The sequence below is a fragment of the Ochotona princeps genome, chromosome 11 (genome assembly GCF_030435755.1).
Source record: "Ochotona princeps isolate mOchPri1 chromosome 11, mOchPri1.hap1, whole genome shotgun sequence".
Classification (NCBI taxonomy): domain Eukaryota; kingdom Metazoa; phylum Chordata; class Mammalia; order Lagomorpha; family Ochotonidae; genus Ochotona; species Ochotona princeps.
The window spans coordinates 19,797,869-19,822,043 of NC_080842.1; the positions used below are offsets into that span (position 1 = coordinate 19,797,869).

General features: G+C 41.9%; 2 protein-coding genes across 2 annotated transcripts; both read left to right on the forward strand.

Moving 5' to 3' along the window:
• Nucleotides 1-239: 239 nt before the first annotated feature.
• LOC105942481 (disintegrin and metalloproteinase domain-containing protein 21-like) lies at nt 240-8,323 on the forward strand. The gene is made up of 3 exons (XM_058670475.1): nt 240-401; nt 1,925-2,022; nt 5,807-8,323. Exons 1-3 carry the CDS (start codon nt 356-358, stop codon nt 8,321-8,323), a joined length of 2,661 nt encoding a protein of 886 aa, XP_058526458.1. The 5' UTR covers nt 240-355.
• Nucleotides 8,324-18,770: 10,447 nt separating this feature from the next.
• On the forward strand, nt 18,771-23,496 carry LOC101516870 (disintegrin and metalloproteinase domain-containing protein 25-like). The gene is made up of 2 exons (XM_004597842.3): nt 18,771-18,905; nt 21,067-23,496. Exon 2 carries the CDS (start codon nt 21,180-21,182, stop codon nt 23,463-23,465), a length of 2,286 nt encoding a protein of 761 aa, XP_004597899.3. The 5' UTR covers nt 18,771-18,905; nt 21,067-21,179; the 3' UTR covers nt 23,466-23,496.
• The last annotated feature ends 679 nt before the right edge of the window (nt 23,497-24,175 follow it).

Here is a 24,175-nt window from a genome sequence, read left to right on the forward strand (position 1 = left end):
GTGACGTGGTGTCTCAGAAATTCAGTAGTCTGGCTTATTTCTGAATTCCACAGGATCTGTTTTCAGTGGGGTTTAAATTGTTTTGCACCTGAGGCACTTCAAGTTTTATATATACATATACATACAAGGAAATTAACTTACTTTGAAGAGTAATCAGAAATATACTTTTGTTCAGTTGGTGAGGCCAGAACAGGAAGGAATCTTAGTTGCTATGTTCTGTAGAACTGAATGAATTGAGTTGCTAGGCAGCTAAACCTGCAACTTAACCAAATGAGAGACAAATGTAATATGAAATTTCCATTATAAGTCTCAAGTAAAATTTTTTTGTTCAGAGACTGGAGATTACACGAGACCTATGAAAGTAACTAGAAAGATCATTGGAACCATCAGTTCATCTGCTGGTAAGTCATTCAAGAGCTTACCTCTCTGAAGCAGAAAAGCATGGTTGGCAATTGATGCAATAATGAAGTCACCACTTGGGTCACCTGAAATCCAAATGAAAGTGCCATAGAATTCACTCTCAATGGTCTAACATTATTAATAACTAACTCCATCATAGTAAAAATTATAATTGATATCAAGGCAGACATGGAAACAAAGCACATCACAATTTTACTCACAATTTAGAGAAGCTGTCCACAAAATTTTTATCTGATGAGTCTTTTTTATTCTGATGGACTTGGAATTTTATGAGAAGTATGTCTGACCTTTATTTTACTTAATTAACCAGGCAATCAAAGCATCTTTGTAACATTAATGATTAGGATAAGGAAGCCAGAAAAGTGTTCCCTACGCATTGATCTGCAACAAGAACAACAAAAGAATGTGGTAAATATTTGATTCAATAACTTGCAGTTAGACAGCATAAACTGCAACTGTCAAAATTCAACAGTTACAATTTCCAAAATCACAAAGACAGTGTCACTTTTCAAATGACATTTCAAAGTGTTGATGAGCAAGTGAAAAATCATTAAGTTAAAAATCAATATAGACATCAAGATATAAATTATTAAAAACATTGAGGTGTGTGAACCAACTGTTTTTATGACTTCATCTTGTAAACTGGTTGTCATGATATCTTTTTTTTTTTTTGGTGTATTTTCTGCTTTTATACAACCCCTAAACGTCTCAGACTTATTTTTACAGAAATTTGTGTTATAGGAGAGACAGAAATAGGCAAAAGGATTTATCATGATCAGTTTAGTCAAAACTGATTGAATTGAGTATATAGTTCAGCTTTGGTAACAAAAGACGAAATAATGGGAAATCAAAACTTGAGGAAAATGGAAGAATTATTTGAATCTTCCATGAATTTGGTAAATGAGTTTCAATTAAGGATGAAATACTCAATTACTTACCAAACACGTAAGAGTTAGGATACAAAATAGACCACAGTTGTATGTGAATATCTAAGTTGTAAAGGTAAGAAAAGATGTCCACCTGCTTGCTGAAAATAATGGATGTATTGTTAAGATTAACAGAGAATAAAATAGTGACTCAGATGCAGTGTTTTACAGCTGGTACAGGACTGATTTGGAAGACTGGAGCAAGAATAAGGAAGAAAGATAAACAATGGTATAATTAAGTTGGCTATCAGTTTAATGACCATGAAATGGTCTTAATAATAAGGAAATTCTTGGTCTTTAAGGTAGACAGGCATTTTGAGAATGGTGATTTTCCACTCTGCTGCCTTCATATTCACAGAGAAATTTTAGTAAAATTACATAGGACAACAAAGCTCTTCATAAAGGATAGAGAAGAGTTTCTTGCTGTGGTTCATGAACAGAAGACTCTTCAAGGAACAGCGAAGCAATTTTGGAGACACAAGATCAACTTAATATCAAAGTACAAGAAAAATCAAAGAGAAATCCGTTCAGGTACTGAATTTGGCTTAGTTCATTTCTGTTATCTCTCCCATGGGAAGCTGGCCTGGAGCAATGCATTTTAGATCCATCATGGGAGACCACTTTCCTCCCGTGTCTGTTTTCAAATATGCTGGTAGTTCCTAGTTTCATTATTAAGGTAATGTCATTATTTTAGTGAGCTATTCATGACTCTGATCACAGCAGCTAATTAAAATAGGTATTTTATATGTAAAATTTTGGAGTTTTATCAAGTGTCTAACTTCTCTCTCACATTATTTAGACCTGTCATCTGTATTTGTCAGTTATATAACCTATCGTCTACAGATTATGTGTTTTGTGATTGTTTGGTTCAAGAACAAAGCAGGACCCGCACAGTAGCCTTATGGCTGAAGTCCTCGCCTTACCCTCACCCGGATCCCATATGGGCGCCGGTTCTAATCCCAGTCGCCTTGTTTCCCATTCAGCTCCCTGCTTGTGGCCTGGGAAAGCAGTTCAGGATGCCCAAAACCGTGGGCAAAGGATAATCTCAGAATATGGCATTTATAATCCTATCATTGCCACTCATTGGATCTCTTCTGTGACCTTCTATTCATTCAGGAGCATTATTGTTCAGTCCCCATGAGGCTGTATATTTTCTAGAGTTTCTTAAGTTGTTGATTTCCACCTTAATTCCATTGTAGTTGCAAGAGTTAAATGGCATAATGTCATTTTTTTATTCTCTTGAGTCTTTTTAGGACTTAGTATATGATCTATCTTAGAGAAAGTTCCTGATGAAAAGATGATCTGCAGCTGTGGGATAAATGTTTACAGATATCAATTAGGTCCACTTAGTCCACAGTGTATATTGGCCCTGTCATTTCTTTGTTTTTTTTTTAATTAAATTTATTCATTAATTACATTGTGTTGTAATTACATAGAATCTGGGATTCTCCCCCCCACCCTCCCCCCATGGTGGGTTCCTCCACCCCGCTGCATAACCATAGTTCAAGTTTAGTTGAAGTTCCCTCCCTGCAAGAATTTGCCAAGCATAGAGTCCAACATCCCATAGTCCAGACAAGTCTATCTACTTATTGGGAAGACCCTCTCTGGTCTGAGGGCAGAGTCAGCAGAGCATCTTCCCGGTCAAATAAAAGCACTAATATACCATCTGCAACAATTAACATCATTATGGATTGAATTGACATGATATTGAGCAGTCAACATGCTAAAAATAAATGCGATTTCTTAACCACTTTCTGTGACCCCCCATTCACAGTTCAATTTTAGTTTATATATTACAAATGACATAATATCCATAACATAACATGATATGCTTAACATCATATCATATTAAATTAAGGCAAACATGTGGTACCTAACCTTTTGGGATTGGCTCATTTCCCTTAGCATTATAGTTTCCAGTTTGGCCCATTTGGCCACAAAGAACTGCATTTTGTTTTTTTTAATAGCTGAGTAGTATTCCATGGAGTAGATGAACCATAGCTTTCTTATCCAATCCTCTGTTGATGGGCATTTTGGCTGTTTCCATGTTTTTGCAATTACTGATTGTGCTGCTATGAACATAGGAGTGCATGTTGGTTTCTCATAAAACAAGTGTATTTCTTTGTTTTTTTAAATCTAGTTAACTGTTGATAAAAATGGGGTGTTAAGTGCCCTGTTACACTGTAACCTATATCTCCATCTGCATCTGTTAACATTTAGTTAAAATATTAAGACACCCTAGCATTTAATGTTTATACATTTCAGAAAATACATCTTCTGCCGAATTGATCCCTTAATAATTACAAGATACCCTTGTTTATCTATTTTAACAGCATTTGTATTAAAGTCTATTTTGTCTGATATTTGGAAGGCCACTCCTGCTTGTTTTATCAATTAGCATAAAGAGCTCTTTTTCCATCCCTTTACTTTGATTCTGTGTGTATCTTTGCTGATGAGGTGTATTTCTTGAAGGCAGCAAATGAATGAGTCTTGATGTTTTAATCCATTCAGTCAGTATTTTTTAATTGAAAAATTCAGACCAGTTTAATTCAGGTTATTATTGATAAGAAATAACCTGTTCCTGACATTTTCCCATAAATGTTCTTCTTCATTTTTTGTTTACAGATTTTTTGCTTTCAGATTTATTCATAATGACTATCATTCTCTGTTTTTATGAGCGCAACATAATGAAGTATCATCTGGGAAGCAGGATGAGGGTTGTCAAATTCTTCCAATTTCTGGGTTTTTTTTTTGACTTGTAATAAATTTATTTTTATAACATTTTACTGCATTTTCCTTGAGAATTAGGAATTAATTCTAATTAGTCAGGATTAAATAATATGTCAGGATATCAACAGCTTAACATCTTGAATATAATCACAATCACAAATGGAGTTTTCTCACAAATAATGCATTCAGAGTCATTCCACCCAGTCCTGGGAACATTGCCCAGTTTGCCACAATGAGAGTTCCTGCTCAAGAATGTTTGATGGAGAGCACAGAATATCGATGCGAAGGGGCAAGAAGACGGCTGAAGGTGCTTGAGGGGAAGCTTCTTGTTAATTTGGACAATGTGTGTTGCTGTGTCCTGCAAGAAGAGGATGACGTCTCTTATGTAAATCCACATTATATATGCACAGTTGTCACATGTTTGTCTCGTTTGCCAATATGTAAGATCAGACTAATAGAAATGAGGAACAGGATGTTAATTTAACATTTATGGCAACCCTTATTAAGATAAAAGAAATAGAAGGAACATCATAAACAGGTAAACTTGAAATGGGAGATTCTTAATCAGCTAGAAGATTATGTACATAAAAGAGTCTCTCTGAAACTCCACCTTATTCTTTTATTTTTACTTTTTTTATTATTTATTATTTTTAATTCATTAATTACATTGTATTATGTGACACAGTTTCATAGGTACTTGGGTTCTCCCCACCCCTCCCCAAACCCTCCCACCATGGTGGATTCCTCCACCTTGTTGCATAACCACAGCTCAAGTTCAGTTGAGATTCCCCCATTGCAAGCGTATACCAAACATAGAGTCCAGCATCTTATTGTCCAGTCAAGTTCAACGGCTTCTTAGGTATACCCTTTCTGGTCTGAAGACAGAGCCAGCAGAGTACCATCAAATATGATTTTTATTTTTTTTATTTTTATTACAAAGTCAGATATACTGAGAGGAGGAGAGACAGAGAGGAAGTGGAGCCACCGGGATTAGAACCAGCAGCCATATGGGATCAAGGCAAGGACCTTAGCCACCAGGCCAAGCTGCCGAGCCCCAATTTCTGGGTTTTTTTCAAAGGTTTTACTTGCTTTCATTTGTGACTGACAGCTCTGCATTGTACAGTTCTGGGCTGATAGGGGCTTTTTTTTTTTTCTTTAAGAACTTGGAATATGTCTTTCCATTTCTCTCTTAGCCTTGCAGGGTGTGTGACAAAAATCAGCTGTCAGTAAACTGGACAACCTTTAAAGTAATCCAGGGCTTCTCTAGTGCACATGTTACATTTTTTTTTTTTTGTATTTTACAGTTGAACATTTGACTTCAATGTGTCATGGCAAGTATCTTATCTGGTCATACCTATATGGAGTTCTAAATGCTTCTTATACTTGGAAGCCACTCTCTCCAAATTAGGGATTTAAAAAAAAATTTCACCATCTTTCCATTGCTTTTTGAAATGTCCTCGTATTTGTATATTTGGGTAACACTGTAATGAATTCCTGTGTCCTTCACTTAAGCTTAATATTTCTCAAATTGTGACCAATTGTCACATTTTCGTACTTCCGCATTCTGTGTGTCATCAATGTTTAAGAACAACTCCAGTGCAATTTACTGACTCACATGTAATGGCAGATACTGATATTTTTTTAAATGCATGCTCCGTTATTTCATTTCCATACTCGCTTGCTCATAGTGCTACTCTTGATCCTGTCCTGATCTTTATTTGGTCTTTCAGCTTTGCTTTTCTGATGGACTGGCTACACAAGAAGACACACTGCTAAAGGTCAAAGTAAAAGGGAGGAGACAGACTTGTATGTCTTCCTGCCTATTCCACATTCATCCTCATACAAGGCTCCAAATGGCTGTAAGTGAAGCCCCGGTTCATGTGAGGAACACTCTCCTGATGCTTTGGCTGGGCTTATTACTCTTCCTTTCTGGATGGCCTCAGATCGGACACTCTCAACATCACAGTCACCTAGAAGTGGTAATACCCATGAGGGTGACTGGCACTAGGAAAGGTGTGAAGACTCCAGGCTGGCTCTCCTATAGCCTGCACTTTGGGGGACAGAGACACATAATCCACATGAAGGCCAAAAAGCTGTTAGTATCCAGACACTTCCCTGTGTTTAGTTACACAGACAAGGATGTTCTCCGTGAGGATCTGCCATTTATCAAGGATGACTGCCACTACCGGGGTTACGTAGAAGGAGAGCCAGAATCCTTCATTGCTCTTAGTTCCTGTTTTGGGGGCTTTCATGGAATACTACAGATAAATGACACTGTGTATGAAATCAAGCCCAAAAGGTTTTCTAAAACACATGAGCATCTGATTCATAGACAATTCTACAGTGAGGCAGAATTCCAATCCATAAAATGGCAAGGGGCAGAAAAAGAGACAGCAGGGAAACTGGGATTTCAAGAGCGTAACAATCTCCATCTCATGCAAGAGAAGTATGAGGGCTGGTGGCCGCACAGATGGTTTGTGGAGTTTGCGGTGATTATAGACCATCAACGATTCATTTTCCGGAATGGTAATATCACAATGGTGATGCAAGATGTATTAATCACAATGAACGAAGTAAATTCCATTTTTTCTGCAATTGACGTTTCTGTGTGTTTATGTGCACTTGAGATTTGGAATCACAGAAACTTAGTGACAATAGGCAACATTTATGAAACATTGCAAGGGTTTTGCCAGTGGAAGTACACAACTTTTGATGCCCGAGTAAAAAATGATGCTGCACATTTTTTTTCAAGGAATGATTACTTACATGAGGGTGAATCATACTGGGGAAAAATATGCCAAAAGAATAGCTGTGGTATTGAAAAGTTTTTTGCAAATGATGAGTTTTATAAATTTGCACTTATTGTGTCACGTGAGATAGGTCATAATTTGAACATGCCCCATGATGTAGGAACATGTACTTGTGGGAAGGAGAAGTGCCTAATGTCTAAAGGATCAGAACTCACAGCTACATTTAGTAATTGTAGTATTTCTGGCTTTGTGGAGATTATACAAAAGACTACCTGTTTGCGCAATAGACCAACACCTCTGAAAGACCTGTGCGGGAATGGTGTAGTTGAGGAAATGGAGCAGTGTGACTGTGGAACCCTCAAGCTGTGTACACAAGATCCTTGTTGTTTTGCAAACTGTACTCTGAGACCTGGGGCAGCTTGTGGGTCTGGTCTTTGTTGCAAAGACTGCAAGTTCAGGGCAGCAGGTGAATTATGCAGAGAGAAGGATAATGAGTGTGATCTTCCCGAGTGGTGCACTGGAACTTCACGGGAGTGCCCTGAAGATGTCTATTTGCAAAACGGAGAGACTTGCAGAAGCACAAGCCACTGCTACAACAATAAATGCTTTTCCACCCGTGATGAGCAGTGTCAACAAATTTTTGGTGTGGATGCTAAAAATGCAAATCAATCATGTTACAGAGAGTTGAATACTCGTGGTGACCGGTTCGGTAACTGTGGTAATGACACAAAATCATATTTAGCATGTAAAGAAAAAGATATTATGTGTGGAAGAATTCAGTGTGAGAATGTGAAAAGAATGCCCTTACTGAGAGAACATACTACTGTACATTCTGTGACATTCAACAGCACTACCTGTTGGGGCACTGACTACCACTTCGGGATGGTGATACCTGACATTGGTGATGTGGAAGATGGCACAGAGTGTGCTGAAAACTCTATATGTTCTCAAAAGAAGTGTATCCCTGTGCAAGTGCCTCAATATAATTGTTCCCACGCATTGTGCCATAGTCATGGAGTCTGTAACAACAAAGACCACTGCCACTGTGACTCTGAGTGGAAACCACCTACCTGCAAAATAGCAGGTTACGGAGGCAGTATTGATAGCGGCCCACCTCCCATCCCACAAACACCCCAAAGGCCAAATGTGTTGCTTTATATTCTATTGATTTTATTGATTGTTTTATTATTACTTTTGCTTGTTCTATGCTGTATATTTTTTCTTCTTGCAATTAAAGACAAGCAAAAAGAAGAGGAAGAGAAAGAAAAAGAGAAAACTGCTGGTCTACCTCCAGAAGGGCAAAGTGTGGCAGAGCCACCAGTGGCACCTCCACCACCAACAGCTGATGCAAAACCAGAGGTAGATAATGCCAAGCGATCTGTACTCAAGAGAAGGAAGACTGTTCGAAGCACAAAAAAGGGAAGAAAGAGTGTGAAAGCCTCAGTTCTGAAACGCAAAAGTACTAAAAAGGCTTCTTTAGCTGCAAGGAAGAAGTAGAATGTTCAGCTTCTTCCTCGTGGAGCATCAAATGTTCAAGATTTCCCTAAGATGGGAGAGGGAAAAAAAATCACAGTTCCTGAAAATAACCTCAATCTTAATGGAATTTCCTTTGTTAGTATTTTGCTGTTTTGGCAAAATACTATTGTAGGTGCCATGAAAAGACTTTAAAACATCCTGAAGATTCATTATGTCACGCAATAGTCAAAAAAGCTAATAAATGCAGACTACACCCTAGCATATTTCTGATTATTCATTGATTTAAGACATTTTGGAGACTCTGTTTTCATAGACTCAGATACTTTCTTATCCAAAGGCACTGACAAGGACAGGGTGTGTGGCTTCATTTGTTGGCTTGCAGTTGCTAACCTCCTTCCTTTTTACATCATGCTTTGCCACATGGGGGATAATGAAGCTCCTTTTCTTCTTTGCTAGACAACTTTGTCTGCCTGTAAATAGAGAGCTAGAGATGCCTAAAATCCTACAGAACTCCCAGGCTGATGGCTGTTTTTCTCAGTGCTGCCTCAACAGCAGCAATTTTTGCTCTAATTAACTCCATACAAACATAGTTACTGGGAAAACGTACAGTAGTATGCCCAGATACCTAAGGGTTTACCAAACATGGTACACTCAAGAATTCTGGCTTGCAGGTAGTTTGGCCCCATCAAATGCCAGAGGATTCAGCACCAGGATTGCTCTCCTCCAGCCCCATGCTCAAGGTTCCAAATAACTTGACCTCTTCCCTTTGATCTGTAGTCCTTCCAGAGATCACTGGAAGTGAAGGTTATCTCAAGAGTGTGAGTTCTTGTTTTGTGACTCATCTCTGAGTGCCAGAAGAATCACCAGAGCACAGTGAAGAATGCCAGGAGTAGTCAGACAGCAAAATAATTTTTCTCACCAGTGCTCTTTGCCACCATGAGGGATGACCAATGACCTTCAGAATCCATGGAGATGACAACACTTGTCAGCAATTCCTTTGCAACTTGTATTATAAAATACAGTTACAAGATGTGTAAGATGCAAGAAGTCTTAGCAAACCATGTTTCCTCTAGGATGGGGGAAGCTAGGAAATCCCAAATAAGCTTTAAAAGCCATATACCCAAAGTTTCAGGGTTAAAACAAAGGGAAAAGCCTCACCCAGCCTCCCATCCATCCCAGATCCCCAACGTGAGGCATGCTCCGAGGGTCCTGCTCAAGCAGTTTTGATAGTTCAACTGTTCTGGATTGCTGCCAATCTCGCTGTTCCAATCGCAATGAAATCTATTCAGAGTCCACTGGCTGACATAATCTCTTCATGGTTGGGCTTCTGAGATCAGCAGTTCAGTTGGAGGGATTTTCAAAGAAACTTTATATCTGTTTCTCCTCTGACTCCAGATACAGGGGAAAAAAATGACAATATTAGTGTGGAAACAATGGTACTATCCACTTTCACCCTGTAGCCCTTAACCCTTTGTACCCTAATCAGCTAAGTAAGATTATTAAAAATAAAAAAAATTAAAAAATTAAAAAAACAAAGTTTCAGGGTTGTGGGGCAAATAGGAATAGATAAACTAAACCTTTAGGAATGGAAAACAACTATAAAAGTACCTGAGTATGAACAGCCCTCTTTTCCTTTTGAACACTTGCACCTCATTTTATCCATGAATGATTTATGCAACTGGCTTGCCATTCTACCTTTGTAACAAGAGAAATGACAAACTATCACTAGTGGGGTCACCTGAGGAACCAGTGATTTTTATGTACAATAATTTGTTCAAAACAAGATATTTCTGGCAGCTTGATGCTTCTTATGATACCAGGAAGCTTGCTTCCTAGGGCCAGGGAACTCGAGCTGGGACCTGGCACCTAGTAAGAATGTTGCAGGTGATGAATGACTTCTGGGGGACTTCCACCAACAAGGCCACTGTACTTATAGATAAGCAAGAAGCCTGAGACCAAAAATTTTTGAGGAGAGAAATTGTAGGACCTTCCTAGGAGAGACCAATGCAATTGTCCATTCAGGAGATTTGAGCTATGCTAGTTATCATTGACACCTGCTCACTACCACCCACTGACACACACAAAAAGAAGGGACAGGGGGCCTGCCTGGCAGGGTTAGACCAAGGCACCTGCCAGTGAGTATCAGGACAGGGCATAGGTCATGTTGGACTAGGCCAGGACACTTTCCAACACATGAGAAAGCCAGGTCTGGGAGCAGATTCTGCGGGGGATATCTGGACTCACCCCTTTAAGACTGCAATATCACCTAGCTTGCTCAAGAGCTGGGGTTGGTGATAGGCCAAGCTAAGCATGATCATGAAACTCACCAACACTCATGGGTATGGGTGTTGAGACCAGACCAGGCTGGTCCAGGCTGTAGCAACTGCAAGTGCACTCAAGAATTAGATGTGGCAAGGGGCAGACTGCAATATTTGCCAGTATACACGAAAACTGAGACTGGGGGCTTTGGGGGTCAGACTATGCCAGAGAAGGGTCTAGCACCCACTGGTAGGCATGAGATTTGAGTCTGGGAGGGGGCCTGATGGGGGAACCTGGGGAACTTCCCTATTGGGTCTTAGTTCCTGCTGGTGAGCCTGGGAGTCACAGTTTGGTGTTGGTCAGACCAGGCAGGGCTCACTCTACTCGTCAGCAGGTGTGTGCTCCGAATCTGCGGGGCAGGGAGGGACAGGCTAGGTAGGGCCAGGCCTTAGCACTAAAGCCAGGATGGGGTGTGGGACATGCCAGGTTAGGCTACCACATCTATAAGTCTGCATGAAATACAGGGTTGGGTGCAGGCTGAGAAGGGCCAAGCTGCAACAACCAACAGTGAGAGTTGGGACTGGGATGGGCTATGCCAACCTGTGTTGAAGCAACTACTGGCACACATGAGACCTATGGCTGGGAACAGACCTGGTCAGGGAGCTAAGGGTATGACAACAGGACAGGCTGGGTTGGGTTACAACACCAATCAGTTCACATCAGGGCTGTAAATGGGGGCTAGCTGGGCTGGGCTAGGCTGCAGCACCTACCAGCATGAGCTGGAAATGTTAGCTGACAGTGCAGAGCTAGGATACAGCACCTCCCGGTGAATGCTGAGGTGAATGCCAGACTGAGCTACAGCACCCACCAGCTTATGTAAGACCTTTGTGATAGGGATTTGAGGGACACCCGGCCAGGGGACAGCAGGGCCTTCCCTGCTGGGCCACTTCTCCAGGTGATAAGCATGAGAGTTGGGACTATGAGCACATTAAGCTGGGCAGGGCTACAATACCCGTTGGCCTGAATGTGAATTGGGTTAGGGGAAAAGCCAGGCTGGGCTAAGCAATCATATTCACTGATGCATGCTTGAGCCAGAGTAAGTACAGGCTGATTGGGCTTTGCTGCAGCATCAACTAACAGGACCTGGGACAGGGGGCAAATCCTGCCAGGCTAGACCAGAGAACCACCTGGAAGTGCAAGATCTGGGACTGGGAGTGGGCCCAATAGGGAAACTGAAAGAATCTCTCTGATGGGATACAATTCCCACTGGTGAGCATGAGAACCAGGTATGAAGGTGGGCCTGGCTTAACAGGTGATGGCATTCATTGCATAAGCATGAGCTGGATAGTGGGATCAGTCATGGTGAACTAGGCTACAGCATCCATTAATGTGTACAAAAGCCAAATGCGACGTGAGATAGACTGGACCAGTCTGCTGCACATACTAGCATGCACCACAGCTGATGCTGGCAGTGGGCCTAGAGGGAATTTTTGGGAGTCACATTGATTGGTTTCAGTTCCTTTAGTGTGTGCAAAGGCCAAATGTGGGGGGCATGGCTAGCTGGGCTGCAGCATCCATTTGTTTGTATATAAGATGAGGCTGGGAACAGAACTGGGGATGTAGGCTGATGTGGGTGAAGGATTGAGCCGGACTTCACACTAGCTAACACACTAAGGAATTAGATCTGGGGTTACCTCTAACATGTTTTCTTTGGGGATCCCCCCAGTTGCACCTCTGGACTCAAAAAAACAACCACAGGGAAAATCACAGGATCTGTGGTCTGACTGTGGAGTGCATGTGTCAGAATTGGGCCTCCCTTGTTGCTGAAGCCTGTGCAATAGATGTCATGGGCAGCTCTACATGGGAAACATGACAGCTCATTGAGGCCTATAGAGGATATTTAGTGCCATGGCAGAGGATGGAGGGCAAAACAAATTAGATAACTCTACCAGGCAAACTTTGAAAGCAAGTGTCTGAGTGTGTGGAGACTCTGAATTGGATTATGTCAGTTAATGGACCTTGGAATGATTTCCTTAACCATGGAGCAACAAAATCAGTAGCATCTCAGAACTATCAAAACCACTTAAGCAACACGTTTAGAACATGTCACACATCAAGGACCCTGGGATGACACTGGTAGCCATCTCATATCCTCAGGTACTGATGCAGCAAGGCAGCTGGGAACAGCCCTCTCCTCTCCTTATTCCCCACAGATACAGAAAGAAAAAAAATTGAAAGTAATGGTCTCATCCACTTCCCCCCAATTCATTGAACCTTTTACTCTAATCACAGGTTCACATGGACATGCATCCTTCTCAACTATGTTAGCATCACCTAAAATGAAATAAATGTATTATTAAAAAAGAAAATAAAACTAAGATATTTTCCACAAATGCCTCTAGGGTTTAACTGTGCCTTCCAGAACTCATGCTGAAATGCAATTGTCAGTTCTCGGCACTGGGAAACGAGCCTTTGAGAAAAGTTTAGGCAACACCTTGTGACAGATTAAGGCTATTACCATGAGAGTGGGTGAGTTATTGCAGGAGTAGTTTTATTACAAAAGGCAGCTCCATCTGTCTCATAGACCTCCTCCTACCTTTCTATCTGCCAGTAGGAAATGATATACCAAATGGCCCTCACTACATAGAGCCCTTAAGTCATTGGTTTCCAAGCCTCCATCACTGAGAGATAAATTTCTTCTCTCTATAAATTACACAACCTGGGATACTCTGTTATAGCAACAGAAAACCAGCAAAACCAAAACAAGATCAACTGATGCCAGAAGTAAATTTGTTGGTAAAACTGATACCTTAAAATGAGGAAGCAGCTTTGCATATAGATGATGGGTAGAAGCTCAAAGAACAAGGGGGAAGATTAGAAGAAACCTTGAATGATGTAGCCAGATCAATACAGGAGATTTTGATAAGGATTCAGATGAGAAGACTGGGGAAAGCCTACAACTTTGTAGAGATGATTTTAGTGGTCAAGATCAGAATACTGGTAGAAATGTGGACAGTGAAGACCATTCTGATGACACATCAGATGAACATTAAAAATAACATATTGGAAACTGGTAACAAGATGATTCTTACTATTAAAGGCAACTTCAAAAAGTTCATGAGAAATCTAATTAAAAGATAAGATTTTTGGTGCAAAATTTTTTGAAACCTGTATATAGGATGGGTTATTAATAGGTAAATATAAACTTGACATTTCAAAATCATCATGCAGGGCCTGGTACCTCCAATTTCCATCCAGCTCCTGCTTGTGGCCTGGAAAAGCAGCTGAGGATGGCCCAGAGCCTTGGGACCCTGCACCCACGTGGGGACCTGAAAGAGGCTCCGGGTTACTGGCAATGACCGGAGCTTAGCTGAGATCCTGGCACATGCAAGGTAAGGGCTTTAGCCACTAGGCTACCATGCCAGGTCCACAATATTATAGTTTTAACAATATGTGATTTCTTTATAACTCACTGTATATGGGAGAAATTGTTTTTAATTCAATTACTGTTTTAAAGCCATTGTCTTCATTCCCAGTAAACTAAGGTCTTTTCTTTTTTACTTGTTAGACTTCTTGTTCTATAAAATACTTCTTTTAAAGGTAGAGGGACACACACACAGAGACAGAGACATAGAATTCTCCCAACGACTGGTTTGCTCTTCAGATGACTAATATGGCCAAGGCTAAGCCAGGTTGAAACTGGGAACAGGGAACTCAATCAAGGGTTTCCAGATGAGTGCCAGGGATTTCAATCACCTACCACAGTGGGCACTAACAAAGAGTGAACTCCAGGCTGACATCCAACATAGCCATTGTTTTTGTTTTGTTTTGTTTTGTTTTGTTTTGCCTCGGGTCAGTTAAAAGCTTATTTTATTTACATCTTTCCAAGAGCCAACTCTTACTTTTATTGACATTTTCTATTTTAAAAATTCTTTGGGATTAGGCATGCGAACAGGAACCCCTACAACCTAGCTGGACTGCTTTAAAAAGCTGGCACAATCTTGGCCTGGGCAGCCAGTGCACCAACAACGTTGGGCTTCACCTGCTGGCTACCTGGCAATGAACTCTGGGGCCTTGGGTATGTGGAATTACAGCCTGGGGACATCCATGGATAAGGCCACAGTACCTGTAGGTGAGGAATGAATCCTGAAGGACTCCCAACAACAGGACCACTGTACTTGCAGGTAAGTGAGGGGACTGAGACCTGGTGGTTTGGAAGGGAGAGACCGGGAGATTTGTATGTGTCAGATTCATGCACCAGCCCACATGGGAGTCCTAAGCAGGGCTTGTTAGTGCAGAACATCACTGACCACCACACGCCAGCTCACATGAAAGCTAGAGTTGGGGGCCTGTCTAGCAGGACTAGATCCTAGTACCTAACCAAATGTAGAACAGGGCATGGGTCACATTTGGCAGGGCCAGGACACTGAACAGCATGCAAGATAACCAGGTTCTGGGATAGATTCTGTGTGGGATAAGTGGGCCCAACTCTGTGGAAATGCAAGTGCTGCTGGTTAGCTCAAAAGTTGGGGTGGTGATGGGCTGAGCTAGGTTTGACTATGGAACCTGGCAACACTCACGGGTACTAGGACTGAAAATAGGCTGGGCAAGTCCAGACTGCAGCACATACATGTGCATCCTAAACCAGGATGTGGGGTGGGCCAGGCTGCAACATTCACCAGCCCATACACGGGCCAAGATGGAAGGGCAGGCCATGCTGGGCAAGGGCCTAGCACCCTCTGGCATGCATGAGATCTGGGTCTAGGAGTCGGCCTTGTGAGGGAACTTGGGAAACTCCCCTAGTGGTTCATAGCTCCCACTGGTGACCATGTGGTCCAGGCCTGGGGTTGGGCAAACTAGGCAAGCTAGCTCCAACTGTTGGCCAATATGTGGGTTGGTTTTGGAAGGGGGCTAACTGGGCAGGGCCAAGCACACCTTCGCTCACTGGTAAGTGCAGAAGTCAGGCTAGAGCACAGGTCATGCTGGCCTAGGCTGTCAAGTCTATCGGTTTGCATGAGCCAGGGATGGAGTAACCTGAGCAGGACCATTTTTCAACGCCCCCCAGCAAGAGTTGGGATTGGGGGCAGGCCAGGTCAGGCCAGGTCACAGCATCCAAAGGCAAAGGCCAAGACAGGTGAGGGACTATGCCAAGCTGGGTCAGAGCAACCACTGGCATGCTTGAGATCTGTGGCTGAGAAAAGGCCTGGTCGGGGAGCAAGGGGATGCCGTGGCTAGGTTGTGGTTCTCACTGGTGAGCTCGAGGGTAGGAGTGGGGCCTGCTCTCTGGTCTGGACATGGCTGCAAGTGTTCCTCTGGCACAAGTATGGGCTGGGTCTGGGGTGTGCCAGATTGGGCCAGACTCTCGCACCCACTGGTACTCATGAGAACTGGGTTGGTATAGGGCAGGTTGGACTAGGTATCTGCCACCTCTGAGCCATGTGTGAGCTGTGTCTGTGTGTGGGCTAGGCTTGGCTGGGCTGTAACATCCAACAGTAAAATCCTGAATGGGTGAAGGCCAGTCAGCAAAGCCCACTGTTCTTGTTAGGGCTGGCCCAGGAACCCACCAGTAGATGCAAGATCAGGTACTGGGAGAGGTTCTGATAGAGGAGCTTGGGGATTTCCTCTGTCAGGACACAGTCTCCACAGTAAGCACAAGAACCATGATAGAGAGCAGCCTGGACCAGGCCAGGTAATGGTATCCACTGGCATATGTTTTGCTCAGGCTGAGGTGAACCAGGTTGGGCCAGTTTACATCACCTGTTGACTAATCTGAGCACCAGAATGGAGTGTGGGTCATGCCCGGCAGGGCAGTAATACCAGCTAATTCACATGAGGGCCAGTACTGAGGGCTGCCCAGGATGGGCTATGTACCAGCCCCACCAGCATGAGCTGGAATTAAGGGTGGGCCGGGCCCAGCCAGGCTACAGCACCCAAAGGCAAATGCTGAGGTGGGCCTGATCTTGTCAGATTGGGCCACAGCACCCAACCAGCACATGTAAAACCCAGAGCGGGAGGAGGTAAACCCAGCAGGGGAGCTTCATGTGAGCTGGATCAGGGGAAAGCCAGGCTGGGTTAACTGTTCCTACTGGTGCATGCATAAGCCAGAGTGCATTGGTCTCTGTTGCAGCATCAGCTGGCAGATGCTGGCACATGGGCACAAATTCTGTCAAGTTGAACTGAAGAATCACCTGGAGAGTGCAAGATTTGAGAGTGGGCCCCATAGGGAAATAGTGCGCACCTCCTTCTTGGGTTGCCATCCTACTGGTGAGCATGAGAACCAAGACTGGGGCAAGCATGACTAGACAGAGTGTGGCACCCAGCAACAGGTTTGTGGATTGGATAATGTGGCTGATTGGGTTGAATTAGGCTTGAATGCCCATTGACAAGTATGAGAGCTGAATGGAATGTGGGACAGACTGGACCAGTCTGCTGTACATACTGGCAAGCAGGTGGTGGACCTGGTGGGAGTTATTGTGGGTTGCTCCGAATAGGCTGCAGCTCCCACTGGTTTGCATGAGGACCAAGTGTGTGGTGGGCAGGATTGGGCTGGACTCCCTCACCCATTAGTTTGCATAAAAGACAAGGCTGGAGGCAGAACTGACCCAGCAATTGCAACTACCAGTGTGTGTGACAGAATGTGCCGGACCCTGTATTGTCAAGCACACACAAGAATCAGTCCTGTCATTACCTCAGATGAAGTTTCTGTGGGAATCCCCACAACTGAATTGCTGGACTCAGCAATGGACAGCCTATTCAGGTGCACATGGAGGATATGGTAGTACATTGGACTCTATCATAACAGTGGACAGAGGACAGAACCAGTTAATCAACTACCCCATCTAAGTGTTGGCAGTCAATATCTGGGCAAATGGAGACTCTAAGGTGGACTATGTGAACCAGCGGATTCTGGAGAGATTTCATTATTCTTGGAGTGGCGAGATCGACAATAATTCCAGAACTATTGAACTATCAAAACCTCTTGAGCTTGCCTTGGCTCTTGCCCCATAACAGGGACCCTGGGATGACGTTAGGTGGTTGTCCCCCAGGATATGGAGGTGGTTGGGAGGCTGGGCTGGCTGATCCTCTTATCTCCTCCCTTCTCCCAGATGCAGGAAGGAAAAAAAGGAAAGAGAATGTGGAAATAATAGTCTCACCCACCTTCCTGTATGCCTTGACCCCTTGTACCCTAATCAACTATGTAAAAATCATCAAACATAAAAATAATTATCTTTATTTTAAAAACCTTCAATTTTAATGCTCTAATTGCATTATGTCCTTCCCTCTGCATGCATGAGGGGGAAGGGACTCAAGCATATGAGGTACCAGCTTTTCCTTCCCAGGTCTTCCACCTGCAGGAAGCTGGGATATGGAGTCAGAGCCGGGATTCCAGCTCAAATATTCTGTTAGAACAGCAATCGGAATTTCTAGGCCAAATATTCATCACTCCTTATCTCAATTGTGATGTTGTCATTTTCCTTTTTAGCTGACAACAATTTTCCTTAATTGATAAAAAAAAAGTTGTTCTGTGAGAATCTGAAATGTGTGATTTATTTCTTGGCCTTAGGAAGATACAGATGATTATTTATGACTGGGTTCCTTCGGATCTGTTTTCAATGGAGTCAAACTTTGGTTCTTGAAGCACTTCAGTTTTCTGAAACAAAGTTTAATGGTGAAGAAAAAGAAATGTAGCTAAATCCTTGCCTTACATTCACCAGAATTCCATGTTGGTGCTGGTTTGTATATGGCTACTCCACTTCCCATCCAGCTTCCTGCTTGTGGCAGTAGTAGATGGTCCAAGACCTTGGGATTCTGTACCTGTGTGGGTGACTTCGAAAAAGCTCCTGACTCCTGGTTTCGGATCAAGCTCAGCTCCAGCCATTGTGGCCACTTGGGGAGAGAGCCAGTGAATGGGAAGATCTTTCTCTCTGTATCTTGTTCTCTCTGTAAATATGCCTTTCCAATAAAAATAAATCAACCTTAAAAAATAAAAAATATTTTAGACCACATAGCAATCTGAGCAAAAGTACAAAGGGTAATTATATTATTTGTAAGGAACATTATCAGAATTACTCATATTGAAGAGTAGCTGGGAATAGTTTTATTGAGGTGGTGGGGACAGAACAGGGGAGAATCTTAGTCAGTTGCCATGTTCCATAGAACTGAGTTAATCATGTTGCTAGGCAATAAACCTAAACTTAATCCACTGAGAGACAAAATCAAAAAGGTTTCGAGATTTCCCTTTGTCACCTGAAATCCCAAACAAAAATTTTTGCTCAGAGGTTGGGTGTCACAACAGATCTGACTGTCACCATGAAAGATCATGGGAAACATCACTCATCCATGTGTAAGTCAATGAGAGAGAGAGAGAGAGAGAGGGAGAGAGAGAGAGAGAGAGAGAGACAGGCCTGAGAGGGGAGTTGTGGGGTGGACATTTCCTGCAATGGTTAATTCACTACTTGGAATTTCTAGACCTTATGTGGGATTGCCTGGTTCAGACCCTGGCATCACTTCCAACTTCCTTGGCCTGCTTAATGCACTCCCTAGGTGGCAGCAGGTAATGGTTCAAATAGTTGGGTCTTTGCCACCCACTTGGGAGAACTGGGCTGAGTTCCTCCTTCCTGGCTTAGCACTGACTGTTTCAGGTATTTGGAAAATGAACTGCAAATGGAAGATCCCTTCTCTTCTCTCTTGCTCTTTCTCTCTCATTCCTTCCTCTTCTCTTGTAAATAAAAATAAAAGTTAAAACAATGGAAAGGAGCATTAGTATTTGTGCATACATGAATGCATAAACACAAACATAAAAATCACTGACCATAGTATGTAAGGAAAAAAAAATACTGGGCACCATACTGTGTTTCCACGTGTTTAGTGATCACAGTGAAGAAGAGGATAACATTAGAAGGAAGCAATCAGAGCCATTTTCTTTTGCATCTTTTTACAGAAATGATGTGAGAGGTTGATACAGTCTAAGGGAGAAGTAGAAATAATATCATAATTTTGCTGGCCATCAGTTAACTGATTTGGAAGTGGCTTTCTATGTGACAGGAAATAGATAGATAGATAGATAGATAGATAGATAGATAGATAGATAGATAGAAAGATATAGATAGTTACAGATGTTTTAAATGTAAGTTAGTGAATGCAATTGTACAGATTTCTTTGCCCAAACTATTCTACATAATCATCTTATCTACTCCCATATCAATCATCTATGTTTCCAAGTATGTAGCATTATATACAGATTATGTGCTTTCTGGTGTTTGATGCAAAAACAAAGTAACAAATCAACATAGCTAGCAGGTGTTGTGTTAGAACAGATTTCTTATTTTCACAAATATGTGATAGTAATTTGTATTAATGAGGTCATATTTTTGTGTATGAGTTTTTCACAGGAGCTCTATATAAGAGCCTTATTTTTTAGATAAATGCATTTGAAGGCCAATCCTTGGATCTGGTGCTTTAAAATCCTATAATTTCCAGATATTTTGATGCCATTATCCCTGCACACAGTATTACCACCTCTCAGAGGTTTTCCTTTTTGGGGAATACACTAACTTTCCTTTTTCTGTATAACACTTTGTTTTTTGTATTTTCCAATCTTCCACTGTTATTTTCCTGGATGCTTAGATTTTGTTTCATTTTATGTAACCTAAAACTTTGAAAAATGTTATTTTTCCTATGAGTAAAATCAAATATAAATTTCATTGAGTAATATTTCTCATCCCAAGGCACCATGCCTTCGATGCCACAATTGTTTATTGTTTTAATGAATGAAGATGTCCTTTTTAATACACATTAATACTCTTGAAGGCCAGTTGCTGCCTTTGATGGTTTGCAATTTAACAGGACTATATGAATATAGGACAATAATTGCTTTTTATGTAGAATCATGAATAAAATATATGTGTACATGTGTATGTCTGTGTGTAGGGGAATCTCCTACATATCTCTCTCCGGCCATATGATTCAGTAATTTGTAATCTGAAATTGAAATTAGGACCTATTTATGTTTATTTCAATTTAATATGTATGAAAAAATATTCTCACAGAAAAACACGGTATTTTCACCCTTTCATGATGAGATCTTTTTAAAAATTTCTTTGCAGAAATGTCTATACTGACAAGTGGTCTTTCCAGGTTCATGGAAAATGTGTAGAGTGAAAGAACTATGCACAGACTTCAAAGTTTCTGCACCAAAATGTCCCAATTAATGCAACTTTCCATACAGTTTTTAAAGTTCACTTCTCTTTGTTTGGGCAATAGTATAGTGAATCCAGGTGTTATTCATCTAAGTTCAGTTTTTCTTAATCTGTGTCCAACTGTTCTGTACATCCACCTTCTAACTGTGTCTCCAATGTTGAAGTATAAATCCAGTGCAATATATTGATTCAAGTGTTAAGTGAAACAGTAGTCCATTGTAACCCACACCCTGTTCTTCCTCCTCCATGCTCAATTGCTCATAACACCACTCCTGACTCTGTCCTGGTTTTTATTTGGTCTTTCAGTTCTGCTTCTCTGATGGATTGGCTATGCCAGAAGACACACCATTAAAGGTCAGACTGTAGACAAGCAAGTCAGAGGACAAACAGGACCTCCTGCTTTTTCCTCCATTTCTGCCATGCAAAAATCCATATGGCATGAGGCCACGGGGCATCTGATGATCTGGGTGGAGGTGTTTCTCCTCCTTTCTGCATGGCCTCAAATTGGGCACTCTCAACATTACAGTCACCCAGAAGTAGTAATACCCATGAGGGTGACTGGCTCTAGGAAAGGTGTGAAGACTCCAGGCTGGCTCTCCTATAGCCTGCACTTTGGGGGACAGAGACACATAATCCATATGAAAGCCAAAAAGCTGTTAGTATCCAGACGCTTCCCTGTGTTCACCTACACAGACCAGGGTGCTCTTGTTGGAGATGAACCTTATGTTCAGGATGACTGCCACTTCCAAGGTCATGTGGAAGGAGAGCCAGAATCTATCATTGCTCTTAGCTCCTGTTTTGGGGGCTTGCAAGGAATGCTAAAGATAACTGACACTGTGTATGAAATTAAGCCCAAGAGGTATTCTACCACACATGAACATCTAATCTATAAACTGAATTACAATGAGACAGAATTCCCATCCATGAAATGTGCATTAACAGAACAAACAGCACGACAATTAGCATTTCAAGAGACTAATAATTTCCCTCTCAGGCAAAGCAACTATGAGGGGTGGTGGACGCACAGATGGCTTGTTGAGCTGGCAGTGGTAGTAGACCATCAACGATTTCTTCACAGGGAGAGTAATGCCTCCGGGGTGCTAGTGGAGGTGTCTCTCATTCTAAATGAATTAAATGCCTTTTATAGTGCAATGGATGTTGATTTCAGTTTATCTGGACTTGAGATTTGGAATGAAGGCAACCAACTGCAAGAAAATGATATGGAACGATTTTTGATAACCTTTTGTCAGTGGAAAAGAGTAGCCATTAATCACCGAATACCCCATGATATTTTACATCTATTTATAAAGCAGAATTTTGGTAAATATCTTGGCCTAGCATATGTTGGAACAATATGTCATCAAAATTACAACTGTGGAATTAACAAGTTTGATGTAGATGAATTATTTCCACTTGCACATATCGTGGCACATGAGATTGGTCATAATTTGGGCATGGCACATGATGATCACACATGTACATGTGGGAAGAGCACATGTGTAATGTTTCCAGCAGAAAATGATTCAAATTCTTTTAGCAACTGCAGTTATGCCTCCTTCTACGAAATATTGCTTAGAACATTCTGCATGCACAATCTACCTTATCTGTTGAAGAAAGACAGACAGTGCGGCAACGGTGTGGTTGAAGAAGGAGAGGAATGTGACTGTGGATCCTTACAAATGTGTACACATGATCCCTGTTGCTTGACAAACTGCACTCTGAGACCTGGGGCAGCTTGTGCCTTTGGGCTTTGTTGCAAAGACTGCCAGTTCAGGGCATCAGGTGAAGTATGCAGAGAAAAAGATAATGAATGTGATCTTCCAGAGTGGTGCAATGGAACTTCACAGGCATGTCCAGAAGATGTCTATATGCAGAACGGATACAAATGCTTAGACACTGGCTTCTGTTACAAAAAGATGTGTAATGTCCGTGATGAACAGTGTAGACAAATTTTTGGCAAGAAAGCTAAGAATGCAAATCTAAAATGCTACAGAGAAATCAATAGCCGTGGTAACCGTTTCGGTAACTGTGGGAACAAGAGTGGATCATATATAGGATGCAATATCAAAGACATTCTGTGTGGAAGAATTCAATGTCAGAATGTAACGAGTATCCCGTATTTGAAGGAACATAGTACTGTGCATTCTTTTCACATCAGTGGCCATGACTGCTGGGGCACTGACCACCATTTTGGGATGCCCATATCTGACATTGGTGATGTGAAAGATGGCACAGAGTGTGGAGAAAAACATATGTGTATTCACAGGAGCTGTGTCTCTGTGGAACATGCAACGCTTCTTTGTTCACTTAAGAAATGCCATAAGAATGGAGTCTGCAACAATAAACATCACTGTCATTGCAATTCTAACTGGGCCCCACCTAGGTGTGCAAGAGAAGGCAGTGGGGGTAGTATTGATAGCGGCCCACCCCCTCATAGAAAACAGAAGAAATACAGAGTGCGGAGTTACATGACCCTACTTTTATTGTCTCCTTTTTTGCTTGTGTGTTGTTATTTCATTATTTTGTTCTGTAGGAGAAAAATTAAGGAAGAAAAAAGAAAAGAAGCTCCACTTGTGGGAAAGCAGAATGCTGAGGCCTCGCCTGAGTCAGGGCACGATGTTGCCACTCCACTTGGTGGAGAGGTGGTTACAGAGGCTTCACCTAAGGAAGAGGAAGATGTTGAAATGTCACCTGACATGGAGTAGGATGTCCAAAATCCACCTGAGATGGAAGAGGAAAAAAGCACAGAACCCGAATCCTAATGGAATTGCCCTTGTATTTGTTTCTGGTGTGGTGGCAGAAGAAAGGTCATTGCACATGTCAGAGAAGATTAAGGACCACCGAAAGATCCATTACACCATACAATCGTAAACAGAGGCCAATAAATGAACATTAAATCCTAATAGATTCTGAGTTTTAATTCATTTAGGAATTTTGGAAGTGTATTTTTTATGCAATGAGTCTCTCCCTCTCTCTCTCTTTCCTGATCAAAATCATTACCAAGAACAGGATGTCCCAGCACTTCTAGAACACCCTCTGAAAAAACAAGCTCAAGGAAGTAACTTGTTTCAGACTTTCTGCTCTTGTTCCAGGGTCACCCTGTTGCCTAAATCCTACATTCTCCCTGGAGTTCCAAGAGTAGTGCCCCTGATAGGGTCTCCAGGGATGCCTGGAAAAGAAACACACACACACACACACACACACACACACACACACACACACCCATAATAGTCCAGGAGCCCTGAGGATGGGAACTCAGAATGAAGAAACACATACAATATAATCTTCAGACTTTGAGTATACAATATGATCAATTAAATGGACTTATTTTGAGCACTCTGCAAACTTCTGTGTAAAACAGTATATTCCAATGTTAGTCACCTGATTTGTGTGTGTAGAACAACTCTACATAACC

Excerpts from the sequence above, each read along its gene's own strand:
- LOC101516870 (XM_004597842.3), top strand. The coding sequence starts at position 21,180 with ATGCAAAAATCCATATGGCATGAGGCCACGGGGCATCTGATGATCTGG.
- LOC105942481 (XM_058670475.1), top strand. The coding sequence starts at position 356 with ATGAAAGTAACTAGAAAGATCATTGGAACCATCAGTTCATCTGCTG. Across the intron at positions 402-1,924 it reads AACCATCAGTTCATCTGCTG|CTGGCCTGGAGCAATGCATT; the intron begins GTAAGTCATTCA and ends TCCCATGGGAAG. Across the intron at positions 2,023-5,806 it reads TTCCTAGTTTCATTATTAAG|CTTTGCTTTTCTGATGGACT; the intron begins GTAATGTCATTA and ends TTGGTCTTTCAG.